This window comes from Chiroxiphia lanceolata, chromosome 3 (assembly GCF_009829145.1).
Source record: "Chiroxiphia lanceolata isolate bChiLan1 chromosome 3, bChiLan1.pri, whole genome shotgun sequence".
In the NCBI taxonomy this organism is placed as follows: Eukaryota; Metazoa; Chordata; class Aves; order Passeriformes; family Pipridae; genus Chiroxiphia; species Chiroxiphia lanceolata.
This window is the reverse complement of record NC_045639.1, coordinates 33852836-33880612: the sequence shown is the minus strand read 5'-3', so window position 1 is coordinate 33880612 and position 27777 is coordinate 33852836. Positions and strand designations below refer to the sequence as shown.

At 36.1% G+C, this 27777-nt stretch overlaps 1 protein-coding gene across 2 annotated transcripts; it reads left to right on the top strand.

Annotated features, from left to right (window-relative positions):
- Positions 1–471: 471 nt before the first annotated feature.
- FEZ2 (fasciculation and elongation protein zeta 2) lies at positions 472–27704 on the top strand. 2 transcript variants are annotated; one of them, XM_032682869.1, is made up of 9 exons: positions 474–752; positions 2242–2350; positions 5433–5549; positions 7014–7158; positions 10206–10474; positions 13212–13292; positions 17958–18033; positions 20279–20344; positions 25495–27704. In XM_032682869.1, the coding sequence occupies exons 1-9, from the start codon at positions 505–507 to the stop codon at positions 25509–25511; spliced, it is 1128 nt and encodes a 375-aa protein (XP_032538760.1). In that variant the 5' UTR covers positions 474–504; the 3' UTR covers positions 25512–27704. The 2 variants fall into 2 exon arrangements, with proteins under 2 accessions (XP_032538761.1, XP_032538760.1); XM_032682870.1 differs by lacking the exon at positions 13212–13292 and having other exon boundaries at positions 472–752.
- Positions 27705–27777: the final 73 nt, after the last annotated feature.

The window sequence follows — 27777 nt, the reverse complement described above, 5'->3', positions numbered from 1 at the left end:
TTAAAAAAAGCCCATCATAAGCTATTGTGTGTAAGAGCACAATATAAAGCTGGCAAAGGACGGGAACGGGAGTGACAGTGCTGGTAAGAACCAAGTATATCCAAAGCTTAGTTTCCCAACAACTGGGTGGCATGAATGAAGGCAAAAATGATAGTGAGAAAGCCACGCAGCAGGTTACAATGAAACTATCGCAAATAATCCTTCCATGGCAGGGGCGTTGGTAGTAGGTGGTCTTTTTAATGTCTCTTCCAGCCCAAACTATTCTATGTTTCCCTCTTATGCCCGATGAGCTGCCCCTGCTGGGAGCGGGGACGTGTGTCAGCACAGACACCGATGTGCCGGGGGCGAGGGCCGGCCTGGCTCCCCGCAGCACAGCCGGGCCCTGTCGGCCCGGCCCCGCCCGCCGAGCGCCGCCGCTCCGCGCCCGCCCCGAGCCGCGGGAGGCGCCGGGAGCGCGCACGGCCGGGAGCGCGCGGCCCCGCGTCCCCGGCTGCGGTGGCGGCGATGGCGGCGGCGGCGGCGGCCTCGCAGCGGGACCCGGGGGACTGGCAGGACTTTTCGGGATTCCAGCCCTCCGCGGGGAGCGGCCCCGAGAGCGCCCGCGACAAGGGCGGCTGGTGCGGCGGGGATCTCGGGGCGAAGCTGTCCCTCTGCTTCGAGCCGCCGCAGGCCCGGGCTGGTGGCGGCGGCGGCGGCGAGAGCCGCGTTCCGCTGCGGCCTCTCACGGAGCAGAGCGCATTGCAGGACGACGAGTGAGTGCGGGCCGGGGGGTGCGGAGGGGGCGGCGGGGAGCGGGAGGGCCCGGCCCGGCCTGAGTGGACAGCGCGGCCTGACAGCCCTGTCCTAGAAAGCGCTGCCCCTGGGCCTTGGCGAGCCGCGGCAGGGCTTGTGGGCTGCGGGAATGGAGCCTTTCCCCGCCCCCGGGGCTGCAGCTGCGAGCGGCCGGGCCCGGGCAGGAGGGCACGTTCGGCCTCCGCGGCGCGGGTTTGACGTGGAGCCCTCCGGCTTTATTCCCGTGACGGCAAGGGAAGCGTGTGAGCATCCCTGAGCCTCTGACCCCGCCGGGCTAACGAGAAGTACCTGTCCTGAAGTTCGGAGTGACCGGGGGTGGTGTTTGTTTAGCGTCTTGGAAAGTGCCCGCTGTCTCAGTGTTAGTGCAGAAAGCAAATGAAGAACGAAATCTCAGCTGCAACCGTGATAATTGTGGGGGGTTTTCCCCTGAGCAATAAAGCTTTTCTGATTCATGCTGATTTCCAGTTTTTAAACATTATTTTACCAATATTTATACTTCTAATTTTATAGTAAATTCAGTCAGCTTATCTTCATTAAAAATACTGCGGTTTTACTTTAAGGTAACAAAATTGTATGTCGTCCTTTAAGAGATGAAAAAAAAAAAGCCTGTCAGCTAGAGACTAGATATCTATGGTATAAACAGTGAGGTAAGTTCAGAGAACCATGAGTCACGTTGGGCAGTGATGGGGCTGTATCTGCTCTTCTGTGTCTGGCTCAGCCATTCCTCTGACCTCCTCTGAGCCTTAGCTAGGCAACCACTCCAAACATCCACCCACAGCAGAAAGCCAGGGCTTGCTGAGTGATGAGGAAGCAGCCTGCTCGCAGAGCTGCTCTGTTGAAAGTCTGAACTGGTTACCAGGGTGGGTCTGCGTGTGCAAGGTTCTGGTACTGCCACTGTAGAAACAGCTACGATTGACAGTGGTGAGCTAAACTCAGAAAGAGTACTTCTGGATAAAACTAAATTCTTTCAAAGTTTTAGTATAATTTGTGTATGTTTGTTGTTCTGTCATAAAGGGAAAGAAAAAAAAACTGGTTCAGAATTTGCTACTCAGTCTAATTCCTTATGCTAATGTGCAGCAGGAAAACAGGAACAGCATTAGGAATGGAATTTATAGCTCAGTTCAAATTTTGTTAAAGGAAGGGCTCATCCACCCCCAAAAAAGATTTTGAGTATGGTTATATAATTAGCATGGAAGCTGTCTCTTCATTTTTTCTTCTGTTTCACTTCTGTGCGTACATTGTTTAAAAAGGGAAATAAATTATGTTTAGCAAAAAACATTTTCTCTTAGTTTCAAAATTAAAAATATTGTGAGTAACTTGCAGATGAATATTTAGGGAGGAAGATATAGTTACTGATAGAGGTATATGGTCATTAAGAATATGTTTATTGCTGATCAATTACTGCTTATTTTAAGGTCTGTGGTTTTGTTCCTTTATTCCTCTCTGCAGGATTTGGAATGCTTTGACTGATAATTATGGTAACGTGATGCCAGTTGACTGGAAATCTTCCCACACCAGAGCTTTGCACTTGCCAACACTGAATCTTTCCGAAAAAGGGGTAAGTTCTGATCAGCAGAAGTACCCTCTTTGGATCTTTTTTACTCAGCAGCGAAATAAAACTATTTGCATTTGTATAAAAAAGTGTCGTTATTAAATGACTGAAAATATTTTTAATGCTTGCCATTATACATGAGAGGTTTTTAAAAATAAAAAATCTAACAACCATTGATGTATGTTTTCATCTCCTTGGGTTGAAATAATGCAAGGTTAGTTCTACATGAATGTTCATTAGAGCCAGAGCATGATAGAAAGAAATGTAAAATGAGAAAGTGCTTCACATAAAATCTTTCTACTGTCTGATTCATGTTGGACACTGATGTGGGTAAGGGAGGAAAAGAGGCAGGGATACCCTGATTTAGTAAATCCAGTGTGGACTTTTTTTAAGTTCATCTCAGTCTACAGTCAGATGGCTTCTTTAACAGGAAAGGTGGCCCAGGAGACACTGAATTGCCAGAGTTTGTTTTGTTTTCCTTATCTAACAGTCTGGGGAGAGAACAGGGAATTAAGAGCTTCAGAGAGGTTTATAGAAAGGGTTGTCCTCCGATCTTCTTGTAAGTGGATTAAAATGTTTCAGGAAGAAAAGCCAGGAGGAATTCCCATCTCACAGGTCTTCTGAGGAAAAGAGTGGCTTATCTTTTAAACATAGTGAAGTTGAGTTACGTTGTAAAAATATCTGTCTGTGTAACTTGAGAATAGGGTAATGCTTTGACTTTAGCCATCATTAGATAATCCACAAATGCTTTTAATGTGACAGGAGTGAAGATTGTTCTGCTGAAGAGGATATTTTTGGGGTTCAGCACGGGAAGGTGCCAATTTGGAACTCACTTTATTGATTTGAGACTGATGTTGATTCAATCCCTTGAATTTGACTTGTGTTTATTCTAATTTTTATTAGAGTGCTTATTCAGATTTTCTAAGTGATTTTAGAGTAATTAAATCCTTACATTTTAAGTAAAAATACAAGCCCCCCCTGCTGTGACCTGGTGTCACTGAAAAATGGACTGGAAGACTAATGGATTTCTCGATAAGGAACTAAGTATAATATTTTTTAAAAAAGTTTCATATAGTTTTTTAAGTTATTTGCAGGCAGTTATGAAGAAAGTACATAAAAAAGTGTAAAGTGCTGTTGCTGGATTAGAAAGAATCTTAGATGTGCTGCCAGGAGAGGGGAAAAACAGTTTATGGATTAAACATATCTCAAGGTTTTTCAGCTTTCACTCCACCTGGCATGCCTTCTGATGTGTAAAGCCTGTCCATTTGGGAGCGTTTGACATACTTTTTTTCTGCTTCTTTGTGTTCAGCAGTATTCCTGGATATGTGACAGCACATATGGACCAGCTAGCAGCTTGTTTTAACTTTCTTACCAGGAATACTAACAGCCAAGCAACACTTCCGTGATGCGTTTGAAACTAATAATATGCTGCGGAAGTTGTGCTTAAAGCACTTCTCCTCTGTTCTAGTAGGAAAAAATGTAAGATGAATAAGGCTGATTCATCTGCTCTCAGTTGCTTCACATCCCAGATCTGCGCACACTTTTATACGTCTCAGAGAGTGAAAGAAGCGGTTGGGTGGAAGCGTTGTACGTAGTGGTACAACAATAATTACTCGTTTGTTTTATTTTTGCTAGATTGCTTTTAAATGGGTCATTCCCTGGTGCTGTGAGGACAGGAGGAGGCACGGAGTGTGGCTGTGGGGAAAGCCAGGTGTTCCTTTTAGCGCAGGCTACAGCTGATGCTGTGGTGGTTTATTAACCTAAATTATCAGAATATATCCTGACAATCTCAAATATTTCTGGACATGTCGGAAGGGGAAGCTGATCTCCTTCTTGATAAACTTACCCTTGCTTACTGTCCCATTGTTGTTGCTGTAATCCTGTATACATGGAAAAATATTTGAGGATGGCAGATGTTAAAAAAATGACAAATTGGAGTGTATCTGTGTAGTAGGTGAAGAGATATTCTTAGTGGAGCCTTGTCACTGCACAGTAATTGTAATTCAAATCCTGGGAAAAAAGTGGACATTTGACTTCATTCTGAGGACTGAAAAAAAGTAAATTGTATGTTTTCCCCTATAGATGAGCTATCTGGGGATATTGGTTGCAGCTTCAAAATGAATCTAAAAACTATTAGGGTTTCTGAAGAAAATTGGGAAAATTGGAGAATTACAACAAAAATTGAAAACTGATACAGTGAGACCAAGGACTTTGTACAGCCAGTCATAATGCTTGTAAATTAGCCCAAAGACCAGTAGAAGCAATTGAGTTAAAAATGTCAAAGGTTAGGGCTTGCAGCTCTGCGGGGCTTTTTTAGGTTGGTTTGGCTGGAATCTAGTAATAGACAACATGCAGGAAAAACTAACAACTTTGTATATAAACTAGAATATATCACTGTGTGAGAGTAAAATATACACGACTAATTAAGGAGGGGATTTAAATCTTTTCTTTTACTATATGTATATCTTTGTTTTGGAAGGATGAGTATAATTTAATGGTATATGTATGGGAACAGTGTTACTTCTCTTTCTTTTTGAAAAGACTCTGAGGTATTCAACAATGTATTTTTTTAAATAATCTGGAGTGATACCAATGTTCTGATACCAATTTTCAGTATTGGTATCAGCTCTTCTCAGCTTTTTTCCATGTCTTTTATTAAGTGATAACGTAGAACTGTAAAAGCACATAAAGTAACAGGTTTGTGTGATGTTAGATATTATAGGCAGGTTTTTCACCATCCGCTGACAAGTGTCTATCTTCACTTAAGATTTAAATATCTACATTGGATTGACAGCCTTCCATGTAGATATCTATGTGTCAGTGTGTATATGGTCTTTATATGCAGAGATTATTTAAAGAGTTTAAAGACTGATGGCTATTTTAACTTTCTGCAGTTGCAGTTTTGATTTCATTTTCCAGGTTATTTGACAGCAAGAATTATTGATTCCATTATTGCAGGCACGGAATCTGTTTCATTCTTAAAATTCAATATTAGTTTTGGATTTTAAATATATACATGTATTTTATACACTCACATTTGGATGTGTGTATATATATTTATATAAATACACCTTTTCATGCTTTTTAGGTAAATGATAACTTGAACCTTGACCTGTCAGATGATGAAGAGCTGAGAGAACAGTTGGATATGCATTCTATCATTGTTTCTTGTATCAATGAAGAACCACTTTTCACAGCAGAGCAGGTAAAGTGTTCAGCAAAGTTAGTGTTGTTGGTGTAATATGTTCTTTTAGTCTGGTTTTTTTTTGTTGTTGTTGTTGTTCTTGCTGCTCATGGTAGCTAAGCTTCTTGGTTGTTCTTTATTTAGGGTTGTAATAGTGTGTGAGATACTACTATGTCATTCAGATTTGAAAAGTATTCCAGTACTTCAGGTGAGGTTGATAGTCCAGGGTCTTTGAAATCTTTACGCATTTCTTACCATGAATCAGTCAGAAAGGCTACTAAATCAGGTGTAAGAGTTAAAAAGCAGGAATATTTTCAGAATCTTAGTGGTGTGGTAGAGTTTGTAGTTTTCCAGCATGACTGTATGGCAATTCATAACTTCACATGGCTTTATTGTTAGCAACAATTCTTTGAAGTTTTTGACTAACTTGAGAGCAGATCAATGTTTCTGCTAGTAAGATTTCAGATTACTTAGTGCCTAAAGACTTTGGCTCCAAACCCATGGAAATTGCTCTTCTGAGTAAGGTTAATGATGGTCTATTAAGATCCTGCTTTAGGAAGCAAACACAATAATATATTTTCTTATTATTTAAATGGTTACCTGTGAACTCTGATGAAGAGGATTATTAATAATATGAGAGACAGGATTGCTTGAACTGCCTCAGCTCTTTTTTACTGTGAGGTGGATCTCAGCAATGATTACAGCCTTTAAATCTGTAAAAGTTGATGTGTTACTTATTCAGATGTCTAGTTAATAATTTGTCCTGTAGAACTATGGTCATTTGTATAATGAAAAGTAAGCTCTCCACTCACAGAATTTCTGTTCTCATACTTTCTGACTGGCTCAAGTCTTATGTGCAGGGATGCAAATCAGCTTCAGGTTATGGTGGATCAGTTCGTAAAACTTCTCATAGGCACAGTAGATTTTCGGGCTGTTCAGGGGGGTTTTTTGGTTTTGTTTCTGAGGTTGTTTGGGGTGGGGGTTTTTTGTTGTTTGGGTTGGGTTGAGTTTTTTTGTTTGGTGTGAGATATTTTGGGTGGGTAGATGGGGGTTTTGTTGTTGTCTGTTTCTTTGTTTTTGTTGGGGTTTGGTTTGGTTTGGTTTTTGGTTGGTTTTCTTGGGGTTTTTTAGGTAGAGAAGTTTAGTGAAGTAGAGGGTGGTAATTAGTTTTTGGTGTGTTTTCCTTCAGCTGAATACTCAAGAAAGATACTGCAGCTTGCTCTTTAGTTCAGTTCTCTTAAGCAGAATCATGTGTACCTTCATACAGAAATAACCATGTAGTTTCAACACACTGCTTGCTACGTGATTACCAATTTACTGTGACAAGATACGGGTATTCTCAGGGAGCGAGGATGGAGAGGATGTCAGGATGTCAGTATGATATTGTTGACTCTCTTCCATCTGGTCTTGGTGTTAGTTTCATCAAATGGCAGGCTGTTTCTCTTCAGGCAGGAGGGTTTTCATAAGGCTTTTCGTTTTTCAAAGGTGATTGAAGAAATAGAGGAAATGATGCAGGAATCGCCTGATCCAGATGATGATGAAACACCCACCCAGTCAGATCGGCTCTCTATACTTTCCCAGGAAATTCAGACACTTAAGAGATCCAGTACAAACAACAGTTATGAAGAGAGTAAGTGATATTTGTTAAGTATTTTGCCCTTATGCTTACTGAAAATAGTTGAAAGGGTAAGTTGGCCATGTGTTTAATTCAAAGGAAGTCTTCTTATGATATATATGTGTATTCAAAAATATTTTCAAAATGCCCTGAAAGAATAGTCTAGATTAAGAACATAAATAGAGGACTTATCTTTGTCAGCTTTCATAACTAAGAATAAGAATAAAACTTTATAGAATTTCAATTTAAAGCAAATACTCTGAAGGTTGATACAGTGGAATGGGATTTCTTCATGGGTAGAGTGATAAGTTGGTAATTGTTTATTAAACTTTCGCAATTTCTGTAAAGTGAGACACTTTCTTGATGCCCATATGCTGTTTAGGTTTAGCTAAAGCTCTTGGAAGCCATACAGTAAATAAGGAAAAGGGTGTTTCTTTGGTACTGTTTCAGCCACTACAACATATCTTCATTGACAGTAACACAAAAATAAGGTGACCATTCCTTTTTTTCCCCATAAGGACCATGCATATTTTTCAGTCCTCCCATTCCTCTTCAAAAAGTTTAAAAGTTAAAAAAATCCTTTGTATCTTCTACTCAAATTAAATCATCTGTGCTTCCCTACACAAAAGCAAAGAAATTACATGTATAGTTTAATTGTAGTAGGTTGAATTGTATGAAAAAGAAACCTGTGACTAACCACTTTCATGATGGAAAAATTTGTTTAATGTATGCATTTGTCACAATCAATTCTAGAAGGAGATAGGGATACGAATAATATTCATTAGACAGTCGCTATACTTTGGTCCCTCTTATAAAGTTTAGTGCTTTCTTTCCTGTAGTCTGGGTCATCAGTATAAACTGTAGAAGATTCAGAAAACTGGCTGACCTCTTGGGGCATCGCTTACAGTTTCTGCTATGTTTCAGATTTATGGAGGAGATACCATTTTCATGGCTGGACTCTCAACTGTCTCAACACATAAATTTAAGGAATGTGAAAGCAAAATGTATTGTGTTCAGCAGGGCTTCCTGCTTTCCTGACAGTTCCATATGTCTTTAGGTTTGGAGCTAATCAAGCTTGCTTGGTATTTCATATCATATTTATTTTGCTTTGTCTTGAGTCCATCTTCTCTGTTGCATCTTTATGGTTTAAAGGTCAGTCTCGACTGAACTGTGCCTTGAGTTACTTTGGCAGTTAATTTAACTTTGCTTCACCAGTTTCTCAGAATCTGCTTTCTTGTCTTTCAGGTCACTATTTTATTAAAAGCTCTTGTTACCTTTTTTCAGTGTGTGAAGGTGCTTCAGTGTCGGTCTGCATCTCTGAAATTTTTGCAGGCTTTGCTGGAAACTGTCTGGCTTTTATAGGATAGAACAGAGGTGTTCATGTTTAGGATTCAGAGCAGGAAATCAAAGCTTGTATTTAGTTTTTTCTTGGGTAGGAAATGACACGTATTAAAGCAGTCCAACAGTCAAGCTGTGGTTACACAAGTGAGTTCTTTAGCCTACATGTCTAAGTTTCAGTACATGTAGTCTTCTGTATTTGAATTCCTCTGCTTCACTCACCTACATTAGCTGAGTATTTCCTATGTAGCCCTTTGTAGACTTTGATAATGACAATTGATCTATCATAAACAAGTCAGAACTGCAGTTGGGTAGCCTGCACCTATGTTTTTGGAACAATTGTTTCTTAGGCTGTGAAGCTAGTTTTTAAGTGTTGGGACTCACAGGTGCTCTCTCTCAGTACTGTAATAGGGTTTGAACAGAGTTTAAGGCCTAAGCTACTCTGAAAAGGTCTCCTTGATAGAGAATTGTCTTAACAGGTTTAATTGCTTTTTCTTTAGTTGAATAAGTGACAAGGAGCTTTCTACAATCAATTTTCCCTGCTGTAATTTAAGAGAGAAAATCTACATGTCACGTATTACCTTTGATGCTTCTAAGAGCAACACTTTTTTGTAGTTTGTGGCTTTATTTATATTTTTCAACACTTGTCTTGTCAGTGTTTTCCCTTACAAGAATTTTTTTAGACATGATATTTACTAGACTAATTTTATGAAACTAAATAATTGCAAACATCTATTCCATGTCCTTAAACAGATTGTATTCATCAGTGTAATCAGGACTAGCTGTTTCTCAAGTGCTATTTAAAATTATGGTCTTTGACATAGCAACTGCTGGAACTTACTAGCTTCCTGGGTGTGTCAGACTTAAACTGGAACAAAAAGCAGTCCTCTAAGAATGTGCTCATTTCTAACCCAGGCAAGCCTCAGAACATTTTCTTGATCATAATTTCACTCTCTGTAACACATGACCCAGTAGTACCTTTGAAATGCAAACCTGGATGTTTGTTTTTTCCTTACAAACTGACATTTTACAAGCTTCTGATTTAGCTTTGACCAATTCAGTCTCATGCTATCTCAAAACCATTAATGCTATTGATCTAGGTTTTTGTTTCAGGCAATGCAAGGCCATGCTTTTGATTACGTGGAAAATTTGGAGAATTATGCTAGTTTTTCTGCTAAATACTGCAAAAAATGTTGTCATAAAACTTTGGCACAAATTGTTATTAATATGCATGCATACCTTAGCAGTATCACCAAGAAGATTTTCTTGCTCATAGAATATAGTTTCTGTATTGCTATGGGTGAAAAACCCAGGGATTCCAGAAACGCCAAAGTTTTGATTGTCGTCAGAAAATATGAAGGCCTTTTACTTTGAACAGTGAGTGCAGGCAGAAAGTAATAGTTTACAGTGGTGTCAGAAGTTTAGCACTTATTTCAGCTTCCTTAACTACCAACACTCTCTTCGTATTTGCAGATTATCTCAGATTTCTCAGAAGTAAGAAAAAAGTTTAACTGTCTTCTTGTTGCTAATCTTGTTGCCTCTGGGATGTGTTTATTCTTTTAGGAATTTTATTTTAGAGTTTAAATATAGTTAAGAGTTAAATATAGTTTAAGAATTGAATTTTTTGTTTTGAGAAATTTCAGAGTACTTTTTTCTTTTAATCCCCGTAAGTTTTCTCATGCTTAAAATCTTGACAGATTACTTTTTATATGAAATATTTTTAGGAATAAAAAGATTGTCTGTTGCTGAATTAAATGAACTGCTAGAAGAAATTGAAACTGCTATTAAGGATTATTCTGAGGAACTGGTACAGCAGCTGGCTCTACGAGATGAGTTGGAGTTTGAGAAGGAAGTGAAAAACAGTTTCATTTCTGTCCTCATTGAAGTGCAAAACAAACAGCGAGAACACAAAGAAACTGCAAAGAAGAAAAAGAAGCTGAAAAATGGTAGTCCTCAGAATGGCAAACAAGAAAGAGGTCATATGCCTGGAACAGTAAGAAAATTTTTATGGCTCTTTATACTTTTAAAACGTGTTTTGTTTTTTCTGAATGGGAAGTAGTAGTTCTAGATTATATCAAGATACCTGGTACACCTGCTTCTATGCTTTCATTCACAAACAAGGCTTAGGCACTTCCTGTTGAGAATTTTTTTTCACAAAGTCGTATAATATTTTCCTCTTCCCATACTCAAAAAAGATTCCTTTAACTGTTTGCAAATTAGCCTGGAGCCAGCATACCTTTCTTGCAGAAAATACTGTCTGTGGATGTACTGCTCTGTGTTCTTTTGTCAGTAGGCAAACTCATCTGTTTGGTTTCACTGTGTGAATTTTAGTACGTGTTAGTCTTGCAGGAAATATTGTTGGTGTAGTTGTACAGATATTTATTGATTGTATTGGTTTCTAGGTAGGAAAAAAGTGAAAGTCTTACCCCAGATCTCTTAACCTGGGGCAGAGTTACTACATCCAACAGGAGACAGGGATAAGGCCAAAGTGTAGTGCAGATGTACAGGGTGGGGAGAATTTGTTTTACTGTTTACAGAACAGCAGCAAAAGGAAAAACGGAACAAAAATGTCTTTCAAGTGGAGTTCAATAAGAGGAGTCAAAGAACAAAAGAAATTAGGTTATTAGCTTGTCAATGCAATTTTTTCTTTCTTATCTGACTAGTATAATTTTAAATTATTTGCGATATTAATGTTTGAATTTTTTAGTGCCTCTTACAGAAGGCAAAAAATGTGGTTTTGTAGATCTTGGCTAAGTCCCAGAAGGAATGCTTCAGTTGGACATTAAAAGGTTTGGGGTTTGCTTTTCAAATATAAAGACTGAACATTTATAATGAAATATAAACACTTCAGAATCTATTCCTAAACTTACAAGAATAAGATACCTGTGATGTAACCTAAATGGGGTTTTGATCTCTTCTCTATAATGAAAAATCTATGTGTGTAGCTAAATGTTAATGAAACTCTAAGAAAGTATATGTCTGGAAAAGCATACAAAATTGTCATCACTTTACACGAGCACAGTGAAAAGTTCCTTCTTGGTTCTCAGTCATGGAAAACCAAAAAGGGGTATTTTATCTAGAAAGAAAAATAACTGTTTGGTTTTGAAACTTGAGTCAAGTGATTCATAAGCTATTCTAGTTAGTTTCAAGTTTAGAAACGTGAATGATGCTTACAAATATAACTGTATGTTGTCCCAGTATAAGATATTTTTGTATTTGGTCGCTTGAAGATGCTGATGTGTCAGGTTGCTTTCTAAGAGGGAGTGAACAGACTAGCTCGTAAGTAAGACTGTATGCTGCACATGTGTGATTCCTTTGAAAATAGCTTTCACTGTCACTAGATACAAAGTTGAGAGCCCTCTCCCAGAAGGAGGTGCAAACTTCCTTACTTCAACACTCCTTTTTTTTTCTTTTTTTTCTTAAGAAAGTGCTGAGAATATGCATACAGAGAGTATGTTCAAGTAGCTTTGTGAAGAGTGAGTTTCTATTAATAAATAATGTATAAATTAGTAATTTTATTAACTGTAGTGAAGTCTCATTTAAATACAAAGATTGGAAGTAGAGTTAAATTTTCATACTCTAAGAAAATGAATTCTCCTGTAGATACTATAATTGAATTTGAAAGAAAATAGATATTGTAATTTTTTATCCTTGATACAGTCTTTGGGTAAATCAGTTTCTTAGAGTTCTAAAACTTTTACCTCTCTCATAAAGGCAAACTGGAGAGCAATTAGAAATAGTCCAGGCTTGAAGATACCAGTTCCCTTAAGTAGGATATCTTAAAAGGGTTAAGATGGCTTTGGTAACATTTATGTCTTTACTGACCTTGTTGTGCTTTAGAAAGCAAATGAATACTGTATTACAGCACATTTTATTCCCCCTCCCATATATATATACATTCAGATAAACATGCTGAGGTGTGGTCTTTTTACTGCCCTGTTTCAGCAGCTTGACAGTTTCTTCTTCTTATATTCTTGTCAGTTGCTGATTTTTATATTGCATGCAAAACATCAAAATTATTTTGATTTTTTTATTTTATTTTATTTCATTTGTCTTCTCCAGCAAGCAAAAACGATTACAGAGTTCAAGGAAAAAAAACTGTGGTTGGATTATATACTATTTTTTCTTTACTTGGATTCCACAATTCTGTGTAATGGTGCTTGAAATCAATATGGGTGTATTATTAACTAATTTTGTATGTTTTATCATATTACAGAAAAGGGGGAATTATAATTGTTGCTTCAGTTGTGGAAAAGGAAGCATGAAAACGTAAAACATTTTAAAGAGGTGGAGACTGAACAGTGTTTCTAGTAGGTGCCTAAAATCCGAAAAATCTGAAAAATTGGTATCAACAGTGTCTTTAAATGTATATCATTCAAACACAAATGTTAGAGGAGATTTTATTGCGAACTAAACTTTCAAAAATGCTATTTTTTACATTCCAAAATGAAACAAGCTTAAAAGGCAAGTCTCGATTATCAGGTTTGCAGTGAGAAGGTTTTATTTGAATAAATTTTGATGTAGAAATATTGCTTAACTGCCATTATAAGGTTTGCTTTTTAATGATAAAAATTAAGTAGATGAATGACGAAATAGAAATGTGCTGAAATACATCTCAGAGCTTGTCTTTGTCATTTGTCTTTCACAGTCTTGATAAATGCTGATTAATAGTCCTCTGAACTTTTCTCTGTCCCTTTTTTTTCTCTCTGCTGTGTTTTCACTGCTTGTAGCGCTTCAGCATGGAAGGGATCTCAAATGTCATACAGAATGGCTTCCGCCACACGTTTGGAAACTCGAGTGGAGAGAAACAGGTGCTGGGCTATCTTCTCTCTTTTTTCTCATTCTTTGCCTGCACTTTCAGGAGCTGAGATCTTGAAAATTGACAGTAGTTGAAGATAAATGCTGAGACAGTTAAAAATAGGATAAAATGTTGGAATCTCTGCTCCTTCCCTGCCTCAGGACTCTGATCAGCCTTCAGTCTCTTTCTCTCCTCAACAGCTCGAGAGAGTCAGGACTTGATACTCTGATGCACGGAGCTAATAACCTGTATTTCTTACCCCAGACTAAAAGTCTGTTTTGCCATGATGCATGCTTCAGATAACATTGCATGTCTGTAAAAATCTAATATCTAGTCAAAGAATATGTATCAGGCTAGATGTAGCGTTTCAGCCTTCAGCATTAACAACTTGCACACTACCCCCAAGTGAAAAAAAGGTTTTGTTTTCTTTTTTCTTCAAGTGTCCAGAACTGATATATCTAAAAACAGAGTAGAACCTGGAAAATGCATAGGCTGTATTGTATGTCTTTTGCCTTTGGAAACTGCATGATTTTAAAAGCAGTGAAATGTGTGCAATGCAGATTACCGATATAAAATACCTGAGCCATAGGCAAGATGTTGTATGTCCCTCAGAGGCAAGAGTTTATACCTTATTTCAAAATAATACTTGCCTGTTTATTTCAGAAATGTAGTATGTATTTTATTAAATGCATTCTGTATTTTAGTGAACTGTTAATGCTTATGCTATTATTTAGTCTTTTGGCACCCATTACAAAATATTGGTATTTCACATTATTTAACACATACCCACGCATTATAGTTAATGGAGTTGTGCCAAAGGAGTGCATTAGAGTTAATTTTTTTTTCCCAGTGAAAAATAATTTGAGGCAATAAATTGTCTGGTAGTTTAGAAGTTAAGGCTGATTAGGCTTTTGTCTGGGAGATGAGTGTTGTATCCTGCAGAGGACTTCAGGAGGTAAAATGACAACACTCAAGTCATTCCCGAAGCATGAGGTTAGAAATCATGGACTTACACACTTACTCAGGCAAGGGATATATATGAGAGTTTATGAATACATTGATCCAGATATTTGTCCCCAGCTTTCAGGATCTTGAACACATGTGCAGAGCTTACCTAACTGAGTACATTATCTCAGTACTAATAAAGATATAGCTCTGTTGTTTTTTTCTTTGCTATATATATACAACTATTTACCTGTATCCTTAGGCATTTTAAATATCATGTATTTTCATGACATGAACATATTTAGCTATGCCATCCCATCACACTTTTTGTTAAAAGACTTTCACTGCTTCCTTTTAGACATAAGTAGCATAATCATATGTTAACAATAACAGAGTGGGTAACTCTTCCAGTCATTTTTTGAGTTAATTTACTAATGTTATTCTTCATGTTGATCATACTTTTCCCCTGATTTATCTTATACGATATCCTTGTTAGTGGGGTTATGGTTTTTTTGTCCTTCCTTTATCCTAAAGGATCATGGAAATAATATGAACTATACTGGAGAAAGGTGGGAAAGATAATTAAATCTGTTCTGATTTAGTTCCTAGAAATCCATTTTTCTATGGCATTTGTTTTCTGTTTGGAAGGTTTTTGTCTGATTGGGCTTTTTTGTCAAATTACCAAACCCCTGGCCTTGCTTCTGAAATACTGGTGTCATCTTCTTATTGTATCAAGTTGCAAAGTAAAACAAGTATCAGATATTCAGTTTCTTAGTGCTACTCTCACAGTATTAATTTGAGTGGATTTTTTCAGGGTGTATTGTCATTATAAACTCAAATTCATGTGTTTTCTGCTAGCAGGGAAGAGTTAGTTAACAGTCTGGAATTGCGATTAAAAAAAATGCAAGGACAGACAATTTTTTGTGTGCCTGGGAAGGCAGAAGTTCCTACACATAATGTCACAACATAAAGTTTATGGCGAGTTTGAACACTTATTTTAGGACTCTTCAGTCTTTAAGTGGTACTTCCCACCTTCTACTACCCTCTGATAGTGGGTACTTCCTTTTTTAAATTTTAGCCCTTTTTTCTGTGTGTATGTTTGACATAAGTGAAAATTAATTGGAGTTCTTCAGCATTGAAAGATAAACTTCCAATGAGCACTTCTTGTTCCCATGTGATAATGCAGTTGGGAAAAAAAACCCAACACCCATCTGCATAAAAGCCATTGAAATGTTTGTAGCTCTTTCTGTGATCATACTTCCATAAGAAAATTCAAGATAGTCATCTTAATTTTGATTTTCAGGCATATCAGACACTTTTTCTGATTACAAATTTTGATTTTCAGGCATATCAGACACTTTCTGATTACAAATTTTGATGGGCGTTGCTGCTTATCATCAAATCTGCTTCAAAATTTTAGAGGTCACAGATTTAATAAGTGGTCATGTCAGTCAGCTACACTTTAGTCCCTTTTTCATCCTTTTCATATGTTATCCTTCACACAGCAATTTATGGAATGAGTTTTTATAGTGTTATTATAGAAACTGATTGTTACAGCTGCAAAGTATTGATGAGAAAAAGAATTTTTTCTGGAAACTAGGAAAGAAATCACTTTTTCTGTTTTTTTTTAATTTTTACTATTAGAGAGGGAAAATAATAGGTGGAGTTTACAGGAGAAGAAAAACAGGGATAAATCGATGTTTGGTCAGTGAAACATGTCCTGGTAGTTTATTGTCTAGGTAAAAGGTACAATGCCACTTAGTTCTGAAGGCTGAAGAAGACAGAGGTCTGATTTCTGAGTTAGTAGATCCACTTTCATCTTTGACATTTGCAGATTCAACAGCCTTATATCTAGCTATCGATTCTGGTCATTTCGTTAAGTGGACACTTCTCTGCTGATCCTTGGTTGGTTACATCTCCTATAAAAGAGATTGAAAATTGACTCTTTCCTAAGAAGCATTACATGCTTTTCTCTGCTGTGCTGAGTGGATGTGAGAAAATGCCAAAAGAAAAGGCAGGGAGAAAAGCACCCTATGTTTGCAGAAGGTCTTGGTGAGGTGTCAGTACATCCCGTACAACTTGTTCCCGTAAGTGACACTGAACTGAGTCTGTTTGACTTTAGACAGATGATGTTTTTGAGCGTGAGGTGCACAGTCCTGCTGAAAACATGGCAATGGTTGTAGCAGCATTTGGCAACAACTCAAATCTCTTCTGCAAAGTGAACCTCTTCACCAGAGTCTGAGTTACACTTGACTCTCACTGAAGTGCTGTTACTAGGAGAGGAGACCTTTTACCTTGTATGACGTGTTTTCTGCTTGTTGCATGGAGAACTACACAGGTCTCAAGTTGGATGAGGGGTTGAGAGTTACTTTGCCTACTACCTTGTAGCTCTTAACCCATAATAAAGTTCCTGTTAAATTCTTACAAACTGAATTGAGGGAAGTTTATCCACTGGAGAAAATTCCAGTGATTTCAGTACTTTCTAAATGCTGACCTCTTTAAGAAGAATATGCATCCACATAGGCTGCAAATTAAGATATCTAAAATGCATTTAATAAAAGCAATAGGGTTGCTTCAGAAATTTGAAAATTAGTCTTGTTTGCACTGCAGGCATGGAAATCTTGAAAGAGGTGAGAAATTTTTGCCTTTTTTTTTTTAAGCAGACAAGAATTAAAGATTTCAGTAAATAGAAAAAAATTGAGTTGGTTTGAAGCAATCTGTTAGCACAGTCAGCTATTAAAATGGATAATTTAAATCAAATTCCAAATAGTGGGGCCTTGTGTTTCATTAGGCTCGCCTTGTTCTTTTTGGTTGGAATTGTAAAGCAGCACAAGGTGAAAGTTGTACATTTTCATTTTCACCTAACTGAAATTAGGGGCATCCTAATTTTCTTTGCATAGGGGACGAGATCACCTTCAGAGCTGCGACTGGGCTTTGATCTGTCAAAATCTTTGGAATATTTCATGTTCTTGATATGAGTTAACCAGTCACTGAGAAAGTCTTGCGGCTGTTTTGAGGCTGTTCAAACAAAGTTCGAGTCTGAAGATTTGTTTAGGTTTTTTCCCAAAATACTTCTTAGCACTCTCCCGCAAACCTGAATGCCTTACTTAAGGTACCTCAACAGCCTGCATCAGTTGTGCTCTGGAATCCTTTAAAAAGGTGACTGTTCTTAGTTTCCCAAGTTACTTGAAGGTTACATCCATATTTACCTGGAAAGGTTTTTTATGTATTTTCTGGAAAGAATTACTTTCTGATTTTAGGCACAACTCATGATGCCTGCTTGATATTTATACTCTTTTTTAAGAGCAAGTTTGAAAGTTGTTCATCTGCATTTATAGTGTTGTTTGAGGAAAGGTTGTTCTTTGAGTTTTTTTTTGATTGTAAGAAGTACTTTAAGTATATGAAGGACTTCTGGAGGGAGAAGAGGAAGGATTTCGCTATTGGTGTGCATAGGCTCTGAGGAAGAAGCATAGCAGAGAAACTTTATACTGTAAACAGCTCCAATTTTTTAAATATTTTTTTTAGTGTTTAGCTGCATGGCTTCTCAGATGGCCACATAATTTGGAAAAAAAAATAGAAGTTGGCTTCTGTGATAAAGGCTTTGGGATAGGAAAGGTAGAATCTTAATTATTTGTGGCTAACAATTTCAGTTGCTACAATTTTTGCAAAATAAAATGCAAGCAACAAAGTTGCATGAAAGGACCTTCAGCTAACTCTGTTTTTCATTTGACAGTACTTAACAACCGTCATTCCTTATGAGAAGAAAAATGGACCCCCATCTGTTGAAGATCTTCAAACATTAACCAAAAGTGAGCATATGAATTTCCCCCAGTGATCCTTTCCTCTTTGTATTTACAATTGTGTGTGCTCCAAACCATTCCTCCATATACTTTTCTCTTCCCCCTTACCCTATGCCATGTATGTAAAGTTGTATGATTTTTAACCATATGTTTCGGCCAGCTTTAACTGAGCCTTCGTGGTATGTTGGTTTTCTATTTGTTCATTGAAACCTTGAAGGCTAGAAACTTGCATGTATCAGAAAGTAAAAGTTCTCACATTATTTTGACAGCTGGGCCTTATGGAAAATACTGCATGTCATGTAATTTGGCAATACTGTCTTGTAGTGCCCAATATACCCCTGTTTGTTTAAACTTGCTGTGCTTTATTGAGGTTATTGTAATGACTTTGAAAAATTGAAGTGGATGTCAACATACTTGTGAGTAGTTGCATAATGATTGTGCTTGATTGCCTTTAAAATAGCTGCCTTCTCTCTGTAGTTTGGTTTTTTTGTTAGTAAATTTTTATAATTAGGAATTCCAAACCAAACAAGAGTTTTGACAATGCTTTGAATTCCCTGTTTTTCACATCTTTTTAGCCAGATCCTCAAAATTATTTATAAGTTCTAAGTTCTCTGGTTGTTTGGGGGTTTTTTTAACTCTAATTTGCAAGAAAAAATAAAGTTGTATTTTTAAAAATTACCTACTAAGGTGATTTAATACAACAGAGCATCTCTAGGAGTCAATGGCATCTCCTTCTTTTGAGGTTTATAGGAACAGTTTAAAAATAGGTGGTAGAGTGCGTCAGTGTATTTTATGAGATCTCAGTGCAGGGCTTTGGATCTAACTATGTCTTAAGGTGATTTTCAGCAGCACAGTTCTGTGATTCCACAGGTGGCTGAGATGGTAAAAGGCTCATTGGTTATTTCCTAGAAAGAGAAAATAAATAATGTATAAATTGTGGAGTAAATTAAATATTTAAGCAGGAATTAAATTCCCCTTATTTTTCTACAGTAGACACCCTTAGCTGTTAATTCATACTTATCTTGTGACAAATGGATTTCTCATTTTGTGTCTATTCCTGCAGTGAAATTTTATCCTCTTGCCATATTTAAATTTCTCTTGAAAATATTAAGCAGAGAGAGACTAAAGCCTCCTGAAAACATTTTGTGTTGTTTGACAGTTTATTAACAGAATGTCTTGTACAAATGCATTGTAAAGAGTATTCATAGTATTGACTTCTGTGGGCTGGTTGTGGCTGGAACTTCATCCTGTGACTGCATTGCAGGTCTCTGACTCACTCTCTGCTGTTGTTAGGGCCAACAGTAAAGCAGATGTTTAGGGCTGTTCAGTTGGTTTTTCTTTCAAAGCTTTATATTATTCCACAGTTATGAACACTAGTGTCTGTCTGTAACATAAAAATTGATATTAAGCACTTTATTAAGCACTTGTTATCATTAGAGTTTAGAGTCTCGTGCAAGGAATTTGAAGATTACTGCTATTCGATATAATTCTGTATTTTTGATTCTTTCAGTCATGTCCAGAGTGCTTTATAAAGGGTTGTCATTGTTTGTCATTATGGAGTAACAGACAAGCTTATATGTGTCAAGTTGAGCTATTCCATGTGCTTTCCTTTCTTCAAAAATAGGCAAGATGGACAAGATTGACTTCATATACGTCAAAAAAATGACATTTTGGCATTATTCTAAGTTATTGCCAAATTCAGTCGTATTTAAAATTTTTCTAAGCTACAGCAGCTAAATTCACCATTTCAGGAGGAAAAAACCCGCCGCTAATATTTTCATAGAATAAGTCACATAAGTATTTCTCCAGAAAAGCTTCATTGTTCCATGATTTGAGGCGAAGATCAAAGCTATTAAGTAATGGAGTATACTTTTGTGGCCTGAGATTTCCAGCCCATCAATAGTTGTTAGCGCATATTAGTTTTGGGTGTGGTGGCTTTCTTTTGGTGAGATTTTTTTTGTAGGGAAGAGGTCTTTTTTGTTGTTATGTCTGATGATATTTTATGTAATAATTAACCACATGAAATGGGACTCTTGCGTCCGTGTACTGTGGAGTTCAGTGAGAATTACACAAGTGAAAGGTGGAGATGTGATGTGTCTCATTCATTGTATCTTCTCATATTTCAATTAAGAGTTTTCTGACTAATCCGATAGTAATGTCCCTATGAGTAGTTGAAACAGCTCCATGGTATTTATTTTGAGTGTTGTGTTTAATTTATGGCTAAATATCGGCTTTACATTTTTTCTTGCTTTAGTTCTACATGCCATGAAAGAAGATAGCGAGAAAGTGCCAAGCTTGTTAACAGACTATATTTTAAAGGGTGAGTGTGTTTTTTGGCAGGGATTTTATTTTATTCTAAATTAACTTAAAGTACATTTAAGGTGTATTTGAAAAGAATTCATGAATTATGTTGCCCTTCTATCAACATAACTTTCATTTATATTCTATTTTGTTCAAGATTTCTGATTATACAGTTCATAAATAAAACATGTTTACTTTGTTTGTGATAGTATAATGTAGTAAGTATGCAGTGTATATTCAAACAGCTGAACAACAGCAGCAGGAGCAAAGAAATCTGGCTTATGAAGTTAAATAGGTACAACTTATGTTGTACAGGTTTTTCAGAATCAGAACTCAAACTGCATTTGCTATATGACTGCTTATAACTTTATTTTAAGTGTTGCCTTCTGATCAATAGTAAAAATTATTTATCTATTTTACTTGTTATAGCTTCTTCGCATTTTATTTTAAAAGTTTTTGTATGAGTCATTTATTTTCCAGTATTATACATTGATGATATTAATAGAATTTCAGGCTTTGAAAGTCACTGCTTACTTTACTTTAAGGAGGTGTTCCAGGTAGCTTCCAGGTTGTTAAATTATTTTTAAATGTTTTTCTTCTGACTTCATTTTTGCCTACATCTTACTGATGCTCATGGTCTTACTTCAATTCTTGGCATATAAATGATACCAATTTTTTTTAGTGTTTTAAGTTTAGCATATGCATCAAACTCCCAAGATCTGAACAAACAGCTGCCACTCAAATGTATATTACATTCTGCTTTTCATGTGCTGCGAAAGTTTTTCTCTTCTTTTGATATCCTACTTTCCAAGTCTCGCTATTTTTTCAAATATACAATCATTTGACTTAACTCCAGGTGATTTTTAAAGGTTTTTGTATTTCTTACACAGACATTCTCATCTTACACATATTTGACAGTACTATCAGGTTTAAGTTATATAGTATGTTGTTATTTAAGAAAATCTGAAAAGAGCTGTTCAGTATTCCAGAAGCTCTGACAGACTTCCTGTTGGAAGAGGTCAATTTCTAAGTTTTGTGTAGGGTTGCACAAGTACCACATACAGTAAGAATGCAGGGATCCTTTCAGTTAATTCCTTTGATTTTTCCATTGTTTACTTACCCTTTCTAAAAATTCATCTCAAATTAGACAAATGTATTTGCTTATGAGCTGAGAACCATGTAGGATCAAAGTTTTTTTAATGGCAATGGCACTGGTCTTTAATTTTGTGAGGCACAAACTTTGACCCAATTGTTGTCAATAATTAAAAATTTTTGCTCTTCATAATACATCTGGTAGAAAGTGATTGGATTTAACAGTGCTGTTTACAGTGTCTGCTCTTATTTTTAGATGTAGCTATCTAGAAAAACCTTCAGATCACTAGGATACTGAGAAGAAACTGGCTGCCTAGGGAAATGGAGCAATCTCCTGTAAAGAAGGCTTATAGACGTAGATTACCTGAACGAATGATAGGATGATCTAGGAAGCTTGAACTGAAGTTTCCTCCTGCCTCTGCAAGTTTGTGACTTACGAATCACCAGGGATGTTCTACTAGCTAGATGTGACAATTACAAAAACATCATACATATGCAAGCAAGCGCTGTTATCTCTAAATAATAAAACACAAATGATGGGAGTATAAAGACTAATCACTCACATCACTCATACTGAAAGGAAAAGGCAATTTCCCCTCAGCTATCATTTCCTTAGTGAACAGGACCAAGCCTTTCTTCATCCTGTGTGGGTCTGTGTGCACAAGTGGCAGGCGGTTGTACAAGCTAGGGAGCACAGAGTTTTACTCTTCCTTTCGGTGTGGCCTTAACTGAGCTGTTGACATTATGTTAAATATTTATAACTCAGCTAACAGTGTTCCATTGTAATGCAGATTTATCCTGTGAAACAAAGTCTTCCAGTTGTTTCTGAAGTCGTAACTACAACTTCTGACCTGAAAGCTCAGTGAGGCTTTCATGGCACAAAATACTTCCAACCACCTGTCTATTGTCTGGAAATTACTTTTAAAGCTTGTTAAAGGGAGATTAGGTGAATTCTCTACAATCACTAAGATTAACTTTTAGCTCAGCTTTTGTACCTGAAATTCCAGCCTACTCCTTACATTCCAAAATAAAAGTAGTGACTTACTTTTTGAAGATTCTGCTGTACCATAAAATGTCTTGGCAAGGTAAAAATCTTTATGACGATTTAGGGGTTTGAATTTGTTTTCCAAAAGAAGTTCTGTATCCAGTGGTAATAATCCATATGGTATGGTGGTAATTGTATTCATTTTACAATTTTCTCTTCTGTGATCCAGCTGTTGTCTTAACTAAATGGATTTTATTGCTTTTTCTTAAGCATTAATCAAGAAATGAAACTTTGAAATGTGTGAATTATATCACCAAACATATTTGTTCTGTTAAAATCTTTTAACTGCTTGTTCCTTTGAGGATCATTTTGTCCAATCTTACAACAAAAAAACTATGTGACAGTAGGATATGTGTAGCTTTATGGAAAATCTGGTTATTTTGGCATTTGTCTGCACAGGTAAGTGCAGACAAGGTTTCTATTTTATATATATTTATAAATATATATATATTTTATTCTACGCAGCAAAGAAAAAAAATCTTAAAAGTAAACCCTTAATGATTTTTTTAAAGCAGCACTGTCTTGTTATTCTATGGTATGTAAGAAATTAGAATATGCAGTCTTATGTGGGTGTTGTGGCTGTCCACAGAATTATTAGTAAACTTTCCCAGATATTGGTGACCACTGTTGAAAAGTTACTTAAATTGTTTCGAAGCAAGAGCTGAAGAAAAAATATCAGGAAAAAGATTATTTTAACAATGGCCAGAGTATTGTTGGCACAATGCAATGGGAAAAATAAAAAAAGAATGCTGTGAGCCTGGAAAGGTAAATGGAACCTTAAGGTTGAGCAGTAAGTGGTGATGTAACAGGAAATGTTACATTACTGGTGTTCTAATAAAAAAACCCCAAAAGTCAGTGAAATGAGTTTATGTTTTCTTTGAAATTCAGAGTGTTTTGTAGCATTCACTATCTTGAATAACTTGAACTAAATGCCAAAATAATTCCGAAATTTGGATCATTTAGGAAGACATGCACAGATCCCTTCTGTCTGCGTTGTCTAATAGTCACTATCTTCATTTAATAATGATTGAATAGATTTGTTTTGGCAAGACATTTTGGGCAAGAGCTGGAGCATGGAATTGAAACTTGAAGGAGAATTCTGCAGCCAGATCACCTATTGATCTTCCATGGATCATTCTTGTACTTTTTTTTTTCACAACCAGCTAATGCTTCTGAAATGCTGCAAATAGAAATCCTCAGAACATGGGTTGTGCAAATCCAGTATAATAAAGAAATTACAAAGAACAGTGCAACTTAGTGCATTTCCTCTTAGGGGAAAAAAACATATGTACTTCTCAATAGGATTATTAGGTTTGAAATTATTTCTGATGTTTGCTTTTTTAAAAGCATCCTCTTTTCCCAATTTCTACTGCCCCCTTGTGTCCCCTAAAATGTTAAAAATATCATTTTTTTCCTCATGCTTAAGTCCCTCTTTCCAGGGGTCAGTTAGCTCTCCCCTGGCTCTTTTCCACAGGGAATATTTCCTCACAGGTAAGTGTTCAGAAGCCAGACTAAGTACATGTTCTGTGTAGAGTTGGGTCCAATGCAGTAACTTACCTTCTCTTGTTCATGTTGCTCTTACTGAAGCCCAAATTATTTTCAAGGGAATTTTTTCCTTTTGTTGGGTTCTGTTTGTTTTTACTTTTCAGTGAACATTTCTATCCTTAACAATAAGGAAAAGGACTTAGTGGTTTCCTTGGCAAGTAAAGTTTAGTTCTTATCCCACCAGCATATGATTCGTGTAATATTTTAATATTGTATAGCTTTAGAGTTAAAATAGATGGTAACATGAAATTGATTAGCATTTGCAATTGTACTTAATTTTTTCTGAATATATTTTAATATATCAATATTGTTATTAGATTTTATCGGTAGGGATCATGAAGTAAAAACTGGGATTTGAAAAAGAGTGTGGGAATGAATTTGCTGACAGGGAACGAAGTACCAAACCAACACTGAAATTCTTTATCTTAAAAGGCACACTTCTGGACTGGATGAATTAATTAATCATTCTCTGTACCTTTTCAAGGTTAATATTTTCCTTATTCAAGAACACAAATAAGTGTAAATAATTGTGACATCCTTGAAACATAACTATTATATAACAATATATGAGTATGTATTCATAGTTGAATGCCTTTGTAATCAGATGTGTCATTACAGTAAACTGTTATAAGATGTATTTATTGATAAGCTCTATGTTCTTTTCCTTAACAGTCTTGTCCTTAAACAGTAATCGTGACATAAAAATACAGTGCTACAAATAATATGATATACATTACTACTTAGTAAAATGCATGACATACCTAGTATTGTTTTTTCTAAATGTAGATGTCATGAAAACAGTCATTTTCCATCTTTCACCTTGCTCTTTCATGTCTGTCCTTTCAAGTAAAAACTTAAATATTTTTTTGTTTTAATCAAGCCAGAATTTACACCTTATTCCATTTTTAAATTATGCAAGTATTTCAGATAATGAGAACATTTATTTTCTTGACTTTGAAGTTTTTGTTTAATTGTTACACCTGACTTCTTTATTTGCTTTTGTGTTGTGCTAGCATTGGTTTGAAAGCTGGATTGCTCTGAGGTTTGTGTCTTATGTTGAAACAGGAATGAGAAACACATGAAGGACATGTCTTATCTTCCCACTGTGTGATTCTTGTACATGCACCAGAATTAGAAAGTAGAGTTAGAATCTCAAATTGTCAGTGCATATTTTTAAAATATAACTGCATGTGTCACCTGTTATTTAATGTTCTCTTTTCTCATAGAACACTCAAAAAGCACTGTTTAAGACATGACCTTTAGTTACCTCATTTCTGGATAGCTAGTTAAAGATAGTGGGTTGTGTCACTTAATTACCTTTTGAGAGAGGCTGATAACTTAATTGCCAGTTTCAAAAGATTTCTAGATTTTACTGTGTTACTAATAGGGTAGAATTCAACATTTAAATATTTTAGTATATACATTACATTTTTATACAGACCAACTTCACTGATGTTTATCAAGATGTATTTGTGGTTCTTTTGCAGTTCTGTGTCCTACATGAAGAGGGCTGCCTTTCAGAATTAGCCATGCTCCTTTCTGTGATGAGAAGCTTTCTGTGGATATAACTCATAGTATTTTTTCATTTGGCACTATACCTAAAAGAAGTATGCATTTGCCTCCTCTGTGTGTACGTGGATTTTCTGATCCTACAGTAGGTCGTCTGGGCATGACAACTCATTCATTTTAACTTAATAGTGCAATGAACTGGAGCAGGGAACAAACATTGTACAGTTTTACTTGCATTGTTCAGACTTTTTAAAGTCTATTTTTACATTGTATAGCATGTAGTAAATCCTCCTGCACATTTTGTTGTTGGAAGGAAAAGTAAACTTTGAATAGTGTAAATAAAACAAGGCTTATTTCAAGGAATCCATATTTAAAAGCATCCTTAGTTCCTGTAGCAAAGATGAAAAAAGGATCGTAGCCAGACTTGGAATTAAGGATTCAAGTGAGTTCTCCAGGACGCGTTCCAGGATGGTGTTGGTGAAAGTCAGCAATCAACACTTCTTTGAAAATGATAATGTTGAACTATACAACGGTATTGTTCATAGATGAACAAATCCAGATGCTTTGGTCTGACATAAGTAACTGTGTGTTACCAATTCTTTAACACAAACATCTGAAAAATGTAATGTTTCATATTTCGTTTTATTTTAATTATTAATGTTCATGTGGCTTAGATATGCTCCCATATTGCTGCTATAGTTTTAGAGGTTTTAATAAGTGTTTGATCTTAATGAAAATGCTTCAATATATAAACATTTTAAAAGACAATATCTTTTTAAAAGTACATGTACAGTTTGAATAACTTGCACCTGGCTTCCAAGTTAGTATTATATTGAGACATTTGTTGTTGTGTTTCTAAATTTTACTACAAATCTCTCTTATAAATTGTATGCACTGTCCCCTCTGTGATGATGTGTCTGCATTCAAACAGATGAGAATGTATTTTACAAATCCTGTACAAGAAACATACCCCATAATCTCAACCTTAAACACTTGCCACAAGTAATTTTACCAGTCTTAAAGATTAGATTAAAGTTTAAAGAGTACTAATAAAAAAAAAAAAGGAACTATTTTCTAGGTTGAATTCCTATTGATTCTATACCCAGATTTATATACTGAATGTCTAAAGGCACTGGAATATAAGGTTCTAAAGAGATAAACTTGTGTTTTCTTCAGACAGTTTTTTCCATTTGAAATCTTCAGGGGTTTTGTTAGTTAAAGAGAAATATGCTCTTCAATACCTTGCATCACTTCAATGCTCAATTTTATCACCATCACCAAATACTATTTTGATCAGTAAAATATATTCAGTTTAAGAATGGTTCTCATAATGCTTTTTTTTTTCTTAAGGGCCTCAGAATTTTTGTCTTTTGTGCCTTTTTCAGACCATAAATTTTTCAGTTTAAAATTCTTTTTCTCTCTTTCCCCAGCTTGACACATACTTGCCAGCCTGCTCAGGAATAAATAGATGCTCTGCATAAGTGTGTCATATGTAAAGTTTTTTCATTACTTTATTTTATTTCATTTGTAGTTTCTCTACGAAAGAAAGCTGCCATTTATTTCTGTAGCTGTTGTGTTATGAACTCATTATGGCATGCTTTTTGTACAGAAATTCTTGATGTTGACTTGATGTTGATTCCTGGAAATTGGCAAAGGGGGTGACCCTGCTTTATTTTTAAAATGGTGCACATGTGAAACCCACCATGTCTCTATATGAGATCTATTCAGAGGTGCTTCAATCTCCTGTTGAGGCTTGAAGTGAAAAGATGGAACAAAAAAACCCAAATAAACAAACAAACAAAACAAAACCAAAAAAACCCCACAACAACCAAGGGAAGAATTTAAAAAAAAAAAAGTAAGAAAAAGACAATAACAAAAAAACTTTTGACAAAGTTTGTGTTACTTGTAGCAAATCTTGGATGACTTAAAGTCATGAAATACTGAAAGTAGTGAAACTGGAAAGAAAACTCATCATTAAAGACCAGAAACAGCTTTAGTGAGCTAAGCAGCTGCTTTGGTATTTCATACCCCTCATCGAACTAAGCAAAATTTCATTATGAAAAGTACCTGTTTACCTTGTATGCATTAAACAACAGCTGCCAAAGATGGCAAGTATTATATATATACCTATATATGTACATAAAAAATAGATCTCAGAACATTTGAATAAAAAGAACCATGCAAATCTCCTTTTCTGCTGAGTTCTATGCACTTTGTATTCTCTATTACGCATCCTTTTTCCAGATCCATTACTGAATCTT

Coding starts and splice junctions, on each gene's coding strand:
- FEZ2 (XM_032682869.1), top strand. CDS start 505: ATGGCGGCGGCGGCGGCGGCCTCGCAGCGGGACCCGGGGGACTGGCAG. Junction 753..2,241: donor AGCGCATTGCAGGACGACGA/GTGAGTGCGGGC, acceptor TCCTCTCTGCAG/GATTTGGAATGCTTTGACTG. Junction 13,293..17,957: donor ACTCGAGTGGAGAGAAACAG/GTGCTGGGCTAT, acceptor TTCATTTGACAG/TACTTAACAACCGTCATTCC.